Source organism: Athene cunicularia, assembly GCF_003259725.1.
Source record: "Athene cunicularia isolate RWA chromosome 14 unlocalized genomic scaffold, athCun1 chr14_part1, whole genome shotgun sequence".
In the NCBI taxonomy this organism is placed as follows: domain Eukaryota; kingdom Metazoa; phylum Chordata; class Aves; order Strigiformes; family Strigidae; genus Athene; species Athene cunicularia.
Window position 1 is genome coordinate 13957911 of NW_020799118.1, and position 11374 is coordinate 13969284.

Consider the following 11374-nt stretch of genomic DNA (forward strand, 5'->3'; position numbering starts at 1 on the left):
GCAGACCTCCACTCCCCTCTGCCCCTGTTGCCCTCAGGCAGGCAGCTTTTTCAACTTGTAAAGGGAAAAAAGTTTTTTAAAACATTTTCAGTGATTCAAAACCTTCTTTTGTATATTGTAGGATATAACTTTGCAGCAAAACAGGCAAAATATGACAACTAAGGGTTTATAACTGAAATAAACAGAGCAATACTTTATGATTTTTTATATATATTTTATTTTTTTTAAACAAGTGGGTACTAAAAAATAAACCAACCAAGGCTCATGCACATACATCCCATCCATAGGTTAGAAAGCCAAATCAGCTCATCCCTTCAGTTCCATCCCCGTAATTTCCTGGGCTTCACCTCTGCCCTGCTAGAGCAGGTCCTTGATGTAGATGTTCCTCCTGACAGCATTGGAAACCCCTTCGTTAAACCTGAACCAGACATCGCTCTTCCCCACGGCCTTTCCCATCTGGCTCTCGAGCGACTCTTCCTTGGAGGCCTGAGGGGCTGCAGGGGGAGGAAGATCAAGGTTAAAAACTTGCAGAAACCCTTAAAGTTATAACGTGTGCCCAGGCTACACAGGCAGGTGGAGGCACAGGGTGGGAGGGTTGTATTGGCAAAGCTGTTGCTCCCACATACTGGATCCTGCGAGCACCTGTGGTACCACAACCCTTCCCCCCAGCTCAGTGGAGTTGTTGGCCCTTTAGACACTGTCAGAAGCCACTGACCTGCTTGCACACACAACCCCCCGCTCCCTGTGCCATGGCCAGCTCACCCAATACCCCCCTCCCCACCCTGCCCATGGCCCCTGGGGTGCAGCATGGAGGGACACAGCCCCTGTTTGGGGGTGTGGGGTCTGAGGACTGTGAATGCAGTGACCCCCTCGGCAGCACTTGTGGCCACCTCATCCCTTTGCCACCCACCCGTGGCCACCTGGATCCTCTGCCACCCACCCTGTGGCCACCCTGTCCCTCTGCCACCCACCCGTGGCTGTGGCCACCTGCTGCCGCTGAAGTGGCCGCCCGAAGAAGTCAGTCTCAGGCTGTGAAAAGCGAAAAAAATAAAAAAAGCAGAAGGTGAGTATGGTCTGTCAGCATCTGCATTTACAGCTCACATTTGGAGGGCCAAGAACAAGATGAGTTTCTCTCTCTGCAAAGTTAGATGCTAGACACCACTCAGCTCTGCCCAATTTTAAGCTAAGTCAGGCCTAGACTGGGGCTCTTGCACACAGTTGTCACCCCACGCTTAGGCCTGTGCCAGCCCCTTCCCCCTTCAAGCCCCGGGCACAGGAGGAAGCCACCGAGCAGGAGCCGGATGCAAATCCTGCAGAAAGGGCCAGTGGCCTCAGTAAAATGCAAATGGCATTCAAAATCGGGTGGGAAAGACAAACTTTAAGGCTCATCGTGCTAAAGCAGGATTTATGGGCAGCTGAGGTCATGGAGAGGTGTGGGACACACACAAACACCACCTCTTGCTCCTCTTGGCTCAGCGGAGCTGCGGGTGCCCTCCCCACCCCACGAGCAGCTCCTTGCAGCATCCACTGGCCAAAATTCAGCTATTTTAACCCACTCTTTCCTTCCCCAGCTCTGAAAGCTTTGCGGGGCATGTCCGTGATTGTCACCGTGCTCCAATCCATCCCCATGCTGTAAAGCCAGCGATGTGCTGACGGGACGTGCGGTGCTGAACTATTCTATTAAAAGAAACTGTACTAAAAATAAATAAATACCAACGGAGACAGGCAGCCTCCGGCAGCCCAGAGAGGCACTGGGAGGAAATAAGGTAGAAATTGCAGCCTCCTCACCTTGTCCTCCACCACTGCTCTCCGGACAATGTGCTCCAGGCGCTGCTGGTGGTTTGGGGGCACCACGGGCCCCGTGTCCCCACACTCCCCGAGGACATTCCTGGGCTCCTGCGGGACAGAGAGTCTTGAGCGAGGGTCCCTTTGGGCTCAGACAAGCTCACGGTTTGGGGATCCCCCCCAGGTGATGCACAGCCTGAGGTGCCTTGTCACCCCCCTTTATTTGCTGCCAGGTTTGATGACATTATCCAAACGACCTGGGAAGGAATTTTTCATCATTTTCAGCAGCACTTTGGGCACGTGCATGTTTGCAGCCGCTTTTCCCTGGGACTTCAGAGTCAGCACCGTGTAAACAAGGAGCCTTCAGAGATGTTTTTGCAGCATCGCTTTGCCCCATGCATCCCCTGAGCTCCAAGAAGGGGCTCCCAGGGATTAATTATCCCCACAGCACCAGGGCAGAGCAGGCACCAGCTACACCCAAGTTGTTTCTCAGCCTTTTCCATCTCCTCCTCCCCAATCCTCCATGAAGAGTTTTGGTGGTGGGCAGAGTAACTCTGCTCCTCCTGGGAGCTTTGGGACCTTGGGGAAGATTGAAGTGAAGCAGAGAGAGAACATGCCAGCAGGAAAGAGCGGGGTCAGCTCCCCCACAGACACATACAAATCACAGCCAGACAAACTATCTCACCACAACCCCCATTAAAGGATTGAAGGGCTGAAAGCTTTAACTCACTGCAAATGTTTCTTTCCACAATTCCTGCAAAAAGATGAGCCCTTCAGGCACGGATATGCTGCCTGAAGGCAGATGTGCAGGCAGACGGCTGTGACTGTGGGAATTAATCCTGGATTTCCATTTGCAGAGCAAAAGCTTTGGAAACACCAGGTCCCTACACTGGCCCTAAAGACTTTATCCCCACCGATGCACCCACCACCCTGAGGACACCACGAGCCCTCCTACCTCGCCCAGGTTTCGCGCCTGCAGCAAAGCCTCAGTCCTCCTCATCTTCTCCAGCTCAATCTCCCTGGCGATGAGTTGCTTGGCCTGGTAGGTGAGCTGCCTGCGAGCCGGCAGGTCAGGGAACCGGCAGACGTCCTCCACGTTCCTGCGTCGTGGAGAGCAGGAAGCAAGAGGAAAATCAATCAATACCAAAAATTAAAAAAGCATTATGCAAACTACAGCCTGAGAAATCCCCCAGACTCTCAGCCCCGTCCCCTCCAGCCTCTCAGTATGATCCTGGCCACAATGCCTCAGTTTCCCCATTACTGCCCTCCCTGAGTCTGTGCATGTGATGGCAACACTGGAGGATGACGGGCATGTGGAGCCAGGTTGCTGCAGGGTATCTCAGCTGAACAGGACCTCAGGAGGGATTACGTCCTTTTTAATCTTGGTTTTAATGCAAGAGGAAATAGCAGGTGGGTCTGTGCTGAACAGATTGCCCTGAAAAAGCCACAGTCACAGCCCAGCTTGGGCACAAGCAGCACCACAGCCCGTTACATGAACCCCGAGGTCCCTGCGGGGAGCTGTTTAATTGAAATATGGCCATGAACAGTAATTTTGGCTAATCAGAGCAGTTTTATTCTTAACAAGGTTGGTGCACCAGATCTGGAGTCAGGCCTGCTTCAGTATAGCAAAAGCCCAGGTGCCGTCCCAGCACCCAGAAGTCAGCTGGTCAGTTCCTCTACCAGCTGTAAATATTTCACACTTCATTCACATTCAGTATTATTCCCCTTAAGATAAAAGGAGCAAAGTCCTGTGTCAGATGACTTTGCAGTCATACAGAAACTCGCTGTCAAATCCATGATTTTAAAAGTTTACAAGAGAAAACACAGGTTTTGGTGTCGACAATGGCTTTGTTTGCCACAGAGATGCTGGGATGCGACTCGCAGGTGCCACCAGGATGTGACACCCCCGTGGTCTCCACCATCACTGCGTGTGGCCAGGAAACAGGCTCAGAATTCACCAAAAAAAAAAAGTGAAGCAAAGCAAAGCAACGCGCCTGCTTGTGCCATGTGGCCCCCAATGTTCCCCAGTCTCCCCATGGCTGTGTTTTGGTGGCCAACATGGGGAGGGGGAGGGCAGGACAGGTCCCTACAGCCACTGCAGCTCCCGCAGGCCTTTCCACGGGGAAGAAAAAAAAAAAAAATAAATAAAGTGCTTCACTGTAATTAGATACAGCTGCTTGATTTAACAGAGGCTAATTTTTGTAATTAACTTTGCACCAGGAAGACATTAGCATTGCTCCTAGCTGTGGTCGGGTCTGTACGACTTCACTGAAGTGTCAGGAGAGTTTAGGGCTCTGTATATAGTAAAGCACAGTGAGACTCGGGTCTAGCAGCAGCTGGCTGTCAAAATACAAACTAACCGTGGCTACAGTGACCTGTGTGCAATGTGCCCAGGTGGACCTGCTCTCCCCTGCTGCCACAAGCCCCCAGAAGCTTCAGTCCCTCCTCTGCCAGCTCTGGCAAAAGCCAAAGGCAGCTCCCTCCTTTCCCTTCATCCCATTAAAGCAAAACCAGCCCTGCTTCGGCCTCAGCCTGAGGGAGTGAGGGGGCAGCCGGACCACACTGCAGCTAGAGCAAAGCCAGCGGCAGCCCTGAGCACCCGCCAGGCTCTGGGGCTCCTCCTTTAAAAAACAAAAGGAAAAAAAGCAGATAATCAGAGCAAGTCTGGTCCCTGCAGCCGTCCCAGCACCGGGCAGCTCGCACCAACCCGTCTGCCATCGCGAGAGAAGCCTCTGAGCTCTTGCTGCAAGAAACCAGCTCGATGCCATGATGTTTTCAGGCCCAGACTCCTTCCCAAACTGTTAGTTTCGAGCCCTACGCCTTCTCCCCACCCTTGGGACTTACGGGTCAAGCCTGTAGACGTACTGGCCCTCGGGCAAGCGTTCCTGGTGGTAGGTGAGGTTGTAGGCCAGCATGGTGCTGATGAGGTCTGCCAGCTGCTGCTTCTCCTTCAGGCTGTAGAGCTGGGTGTTCACCTGCGGAGGAGGAGAGTGGAGCCCAGCAAGGGGAGAGCATCACTAAGCCAGACTTATTTCTAAACATGAAAATAACCTGGAGCATGGGGTTTGTCTCTCTAGGAGAAAGGACAGTTAATACCCACGGGGTTCAGACCAAGTTTTGTTTCCTGTTAGGGACACACGTACTTCGCGGCACAGGAACTGCCCTTTCCAACAGCCCCAAGGGTAAATGTACCCAACGCAACCACAAGTGCAGGTGAACCTGCTGCTGGAAGGTCCCCCCAAGCCCCCCCTCAATGGGTGCAGGGGTCCGGGAATCGCAGGACCAGCACTCGGGTATCTCAGTGCTGTATCACCAGCTTTTTTTCAGTTTTCTACAATAGGTGACTGTTAAACTGGTGCTGAGGGCTCTCTAGGTTTCTCAAATCTGTGTTACAATGGTAAGTTTAAGAGTTAGCTTTTGAACTGAGGAGGTAAAAATAGAGAAATATTTCTAGCCTGCTTTATACTCTTTGCCCCACTACAATACCTGTCTGTGCGCGTTTGGCAGTCAAGGGGAAAGCAATCTTCATACGTGATGAGCTGTATTTTGCACATTTAAGGCTTTCAGTGGCTTTTACAACTTTTGTTATCCTAAATAAGCTATGCTGGTCAAGCTTTCTACAAAAGTGTACATGTATCTAAATTGACACAATGTTAAGTAAAACTCTATAGAAATTCTGTTCTTGTGTTGTCGTCTGCATCGGCTGCAATCAGGTCAAACCAACCCCAAATTCAGGATGGAGCTCTGGGATAGCTCAGCCTGGGTAATGCAGAGCAGGGGATACATCCCAGCCCTCGCTGAGGGGGGGTGGTTTGCAGAGGGGACATGTCATGTGTCCACCGCAGTGAGAAGGGGCTGGCGGGAACTCACCGGTCGGAGCTTCGGGGCGATGATGTCCAGCAGCAGACAGAGCACCTCCAAAACGAGGGGCTGCTGCCCCGCACGGCTGCGGGCGCTGGGCGTTATCCCTGACACCATGGACACGACGAGGTTCTGCATGTGGTTCAGCTTGGCCAGGGCCTGGGAGGGAGCAGGGATGACTCAGCCACAGACGCGCCCGTGGGTGACAGAGCTGGAGCCACGCTGCCACCGTGCCCTCCCCGGGACTTGCCTCGTGCTGGCTGCTGGGGTAAGCGAGCCGGGGGATGGTGGTGGCCGCGAAGAGCATGTGGAAAGCCACGGGCAGGAAGGGCAGGTATCGCATCAGCTGGAAGCTCTGCCCGTGCAGGACAGCCCGGCTCAGCAGGTCGGAGAAGCTCAGCCACTCCAGAGCCAAACACACCGAGCTGAGACTGGAGTCCCGCAGCTTCATGTTCAGGAAATTGTCGTACAGACCCTGGAAGCAGGCACAGGGTTAGGGACAGCCCGTGGCTGGGTGGACAGTCCCGCTGGACTGAGCTCAGCTCCAGCACAAGGAAGACCCCCCAGCTCTCCCCTTTGGCTGCTCTACCTGTGCCAGCTTCTCCTGCTCCCCCGAGGAGATGGCGAGGTGCAGGATGTGGTGGAAGCGGTGGGAGGAGGCGTTGAAGGCAGCCGTTCCCCCGAGGTGCAACAGGTCCTCATCACCCACCAGCAGCTGCGTTGGCAAAGCGGGGTCCATCCCTATCCTGTGCCTGGGGGAAGCCCAAAGGGAAGAGCTCAGGGTGACTAGCAAGGAATATTTAAATCTCTGTGGACTGGACTGAAGGCAATCCAAATGCAAATTACTGGGCACTAAAGAGAGCAGCCAGAGAGCATCTGGACACACAAATTTTCTGAAACAAAGTCGGGCTCTCCAGGACCTTTCAGGTTTCCCCACCACAGGCCTTGTAATCAGGGCAGGGGGTAGCAGGAAGCAGTGTGCCCCAATCTGACAGCAGACTAATAAATCCACCACCCCCTCCTTTTTACCTTTGGACCTTTGGGAGCTGGAAGATGTCCTGCCAGATGGAGAAGAGCCCCTTGTTTTGGTCCTTCAAGCCGATCTTCATCGTCTGCACCATCTGTACACTCAGCTCCTTCTGGCCTCGGCCGTGCAGGAACTGCAACACAAGCGAGGGGCTGGGAGGGGTGACAGGCACAGCAGGGAGGGAGGGGGATGCTCACAGCAGCGAGAGGTGCTGGGGAAAGCCAAAGACGGTGACATGTCGTTCCTCCTCCATTTGTAGGGGAATCAAGGTTAAAAATAACACAGGGGACAGGATGGACATTTTAGAGAGCTGCCTGGGACACAGATTTTTCCCTCCATCCCCATCTGAGCCCAGAGCAAGTCAAAAGCCACAGCAAATCCGTATCCCCCAGAGACCTCCCGGCGACGCGGGTACCTGCAGGGTGTTTATGCAGGAGCGGATGTCGTTCTCCGTCTTCTCGCAGAGTGCCAGCAGCGCGCCCGTGTCCGCTCGCATGCCCTGCCTCAGGGTGATCTGTGGGAGAGGGAGGGTCAGCAGGGAGGGCCCCCCCAAACCCTGGAGGGGGAAAGAGGAGCCCTAGGCCACACCACACCTCGCAGAGCCGCTGGGCGAGCCGGGACGGCGCCGTCCGAGGGAAGCTGAGCAGGAACGATTGCTGCCGCAGCGGCCGGAGGGCAGGGACGTACCTGGCAAAGGGAAGCACAGGGGTGTCTGAGCGAGCCTGGCAGAGGAAGAAATCCAGTGATTGACACTCCACTCAAAAGAGAGGTGGGTTATTTAGCAGCTGCCCGCACATCACTGCATGCTTGGGCATGCACAAACGCAACTGTGTGCTCACAGCTGGCTACAGGTCACCCCAGCAGATACAAAACCCGGGAGAGAAGGTTTCAGGAAAGCTGAGCGTGTTGCAGTTTTACATTTTGTAAGGTATTTCTAAGCTGACAGCAGATAACGTGGCACATGAGGACTTTGGCTGGAGGCAACAGCAGCCACCTCATTGCCTGGGGCACGGGTCTTGGCTCCCCACCCCTCCCCAGACATGCAGGAGACACTGACTGGTCATTGCAGATGCAGATGATGGGTCTGAGCAACAATCCACCCTCACGCCGCCTCCTCCGGCCCGTGCCGGCCGCTGCCTCAGCCTCCGTGTCTTTATGGTGAATGATGTTCAGCAGCACGTTGATAGATGCCTTGGAAAACAAAAAAAATATTGAGGACAGAAGGGATGAATTCTTGCTGTTCAGAGGCAGGAAAATGCTCTTAAAATGAACACTAAGAGGGTAATAGTTAAGTGGTTAATGCAAAAGGTGGCCAGATCCAGGCTGGGCTCACCGCGGGCGCTCCGTCTATCTCATCGATGATCAGGCAGTTGGGCTTCTCGTTGGTGCCCAGCACAGACTTCATCTGGGTGGCAGCTTCAATGCGGGTTTTGAAAACCTCGGGGCTGCGGTCATCGCTGCAAGAGAAGGTGGTGTCAGGCTGCTGCGGCACGTCCTGGGGCAGGGCAGGGCTGCGCAGCCAGCACGAGCTCACCTGGCATTCATCTCGACGGCATTGTACCCCGCGTGCTTCGCGATGACGTGGGCCAGCGTCGTCTTTCCCAAGCCAGGTGGGCCACAGAGCAGGGCTACCTGCAGCAGAGAGGCTAATGTCAGCCCGGCAGGCAGCGAGGCAGGGCTTCCTCCAGCACCCACCAGGCTGCCATGTGCAGGGTCAGGGCTCTGCAGCCTACAAAATGTTCTGCTTTAACCCTTGGGAGCTGCTGCGCTCCTTTGTAGACTACCAAGAAATGGGAAAAGTCACTGGAGGAGGGAGAATGTAACAGCAACTCTCAGACAGCACCATCCTGAAAGCATCTCACATGTATATGTTTAAGTTTGCAGGGCAATAAATAGAAAAGGCTGAACAAAATCCCTTTCAGAATTACGTGCCTGGGAAGTAATGCTTAGTATCTATTTTTTGTTTCTCATTTTTTATACCCTCTCACTGGACAGGTTGAAGCTGGTAAGCTGGTCTGGGTATGCTCTCTCTGCTCCCTCTAGCATTTGAGCATCACTGCTCTTTTCTGGATGCAGAAACTCCAGCTCAAAGGCATGTCACATCTGCCCCTAACAAAGTCAAAACCAGCCTCTGCTAAAAAGGGTAGATCTTCCCTCAACCAGCCCATTTAATTTGGTTGGAGGAAGTATGTTCCCCTCCCCTTGTTATCACATTACACAAGCCCAAACCAATGACAAAACCCCATATTCACCAAGAAAAAACAAGGAATCCAATTTCTCCTAGATCTGTAGTGGAGATGGGGAAGATCTTGCTCCTCATCTCGGCAGCAGGGTGAGGGGGACGAGAGAGAAGACCCCCTGCAGCAGCGTCCTGTCCTGCTCACCTTGTATTTGGGTCTCTTGTGCTGGTCCAGCTCAGCCTCCAGCATCTCCTCTGTCAGCTGGACCTTTGTTTTCCACTTATTCTGCTGCTCCTTAGGCTGGCTGAATGTAGGATGAGCTTCAGTGTTGGGCTTGGCCTTCACAGCCCTCTCCTTCCCGAACACCACTGTGTCCCAGAGCTTGAGCCACTTCAGAAGGCAGCGGTTTGTGTACTGCGTGTGGGCGAGGAAGCAAACAAACCCATCAAACCTCAGAAGGATCCAGCTGCGTACAGAGGAAAGACCTCTCCTTCACAGCATAAAAACCAGCGTGACCTGCAGAGGAAGGAGCTGAGCCGGTGAAGCAACGCACAGTGTGTCTGCCCAGGCAGACCTCGAGCAGGTGGCATGTCACCTCCTGCCACAGCAGCAGCTGCCCAGGTTTCCTCCGGACATCTCTCTGGGACAGCACGGGAAGGCAGTTTCCCTTCCTGCCTCGGCCACCATCCCACAGGGCAACCGAAGACAAGTCACATCAGCCCTGCTGTCCCTTGCCTGTCTTGGCTCAACCCAGCACTTTTCAGCCTCTTCCATAATTTCCAGTTCCCCACTAATCTTCTAATATTCAAAAAGAAACCCAAAACAGCCAACAATTCCTGGCTAAAGTCCTATTTTTTCATCTTATTTTTTTTATCTTTCATAGTCTCTTTTCTCAGAAAGTCCGCAGCTGAAAACCTCCCACCCCAAGCTCTCGGCAGCAGGCCTATCCCCGGGCAGGGCTAGCATGGATGGAGCCCCCCCAGACAGTGGCAAAAAGGCAGCACCATAAAACCCCACAGCATTAAGGAAGAGTTATACAAGTGGTAAACCCACCCAAACCCCAAGCGCCCGCTTCTCCTAGTGCCTCACATCATCACTGAGCAGCTCCATGTAGCGTCGGGGCATGAATTTGTCCACCCAGAGGCAATGCAGCGCAGACTCCTCCTCGTCTGCCGGCTCCGCTACCGCGGGGGGCTCCGGGCTCTCAGTGCTGGTCTCGGTGCTGGTCTCGCTCTCAAGGCAACTGCAAGAAAAATTAATTTGCCCCAAACCACCCAGAGAGTCAGGGGAGGGTTGGAAATTACACCCGGACTTCCCAAGCTGGGGATGCTATGGGCAAAGAGGCTCCTCTGCTCACAGGTCCCCAAAACCTGGATGTCACCATTTTGGGAGCCACAATCCAACAGTGGAGGAAGTGGGATTTCGTCCCAACACATCACCTATTTATTATCTCCGTCAGTTGCTGCGACGCCTCCAGAACACGCCTTCGACGCTTGAGCACAAAGAGGGCGAGAGGGGGGTCAGAGACACCCCCCTAACCCACAGCTGGGGGGAAGTGGGACTCAGGAGCCAACACTGTGGCTATACAGGGGTGGCAGGGGAAGGCGGGAAGGTCGGTATAAGACGTGATACCTCTTCATGCACTTGTTCCTTCAGGTAGGAGAAAGGTACCCCCAGCAAGTGCAGCGGCCTGCGTGCATTCCAGCCCAGGGAATCATGGAGCTGCGAGGACCAGAGGACACACACCAACACTCAGCACAAATATTTTATGCTTCATCAAAGATCCCCTCCTGAAGCAGGTGGAAATCACAGAGAAGCATGCCCAGCCTTCAGATCCCTCCTTACCTCCACCCCTGTCCTGAAGGGATCATCCTTCACCACCATGAAGACCCTGGTGCCCTCAGTGGACGTCACGTTGATGTAATCCTCCAGGATGGGCGGCCGCTTGAGGACCTGCTGCTTCTTGGAGGGCGGCGTGGTCTGCAGCGGGGCCATGCCGCTTGTCTCCAGGGGGTCCGAGCTGGAGAAAAGCAGGTTCCTTTAGAAGGGACGAGGAAAAGAGCCCATGAACCCCACCGAAGGGTCAAGGTGGCCAACCTGGCAGTCTGGGGAGCCTCTGGGCCAGGATCCCAGCGGACATCAGGAGCCAACTCATCATCTGCACCAAAGTTGAGTTTCTTAACAGCTTCCAGGCGCTGTCGCTTGGGCTTCGGGGCTGTGAGAGACACCAGGGCAGGAGGAAGAGGAGAAGCATCACTGACGGAAGGTGGGTGCTAGGCTGCTCCTCCAGCAGCACCCTGAGCCGCTCGGGGTGGGGGGGAAAGGGGTCACCAGCACCCGGGCACCCTCCGGGGCTGCAGACCTGCATTAGGACCAAACCTACTGTGGGCTGCGGGCGGCGGCGGGGAGCCGGGCGGGTCGCAGCCCCGGTCCCTTTTCCTGAGGTTGGTGCCTCCCGGGCCGCTCCCCCCGACAGGGTCCCTGGGGGGGTCGGGCTCCTCCGGCAGCTGCCTCCTGCCCC

At 54.5% G+C, this 11374-nt stretch overlaps 1 protein-coding gene across 1 annotated transcript; it reads right to left on the reverse strand.

The window, feature by feature from the left end:
• Positions 1 to 198: 198 nt before the first annotated feature.
• Positions 199 to 11369, reverse strand: CHTF18 (chromosome transmission fidelity factor 18; the record flags this gene model as incomplete). Its single annotated transcript, XM_026859196.1, has 21 exons — positions 199 to 494; positions 972 to 1029; positions 1789 to 1896; positions 2741 to 2885; positions 4630 to 4760; positions 5656 to 5805; positions 5897 to 6121; positions 6236 to 6398; positions 6676 to 6806; positions 7089 to 7187; positions 7267 to 7360; positions 7731 to 7864; positions 8007 to 8130; positions 8208 to 8305; positions 9058 to 9267; positions 9943 to 10096; positions 10293 to 10345; positions 10486 to 10575; positions 10699 to 10873; positions 10951 to 11068; positions 11237 to 11369. Coding segments are annotated over 21 exons (2730 nt in total), but the record flags the coding sequence as incomplete, so codon positions are not given.
• Between the last annotated feature and the right edge of the window lie 5 nt (positions 11370 to 11374).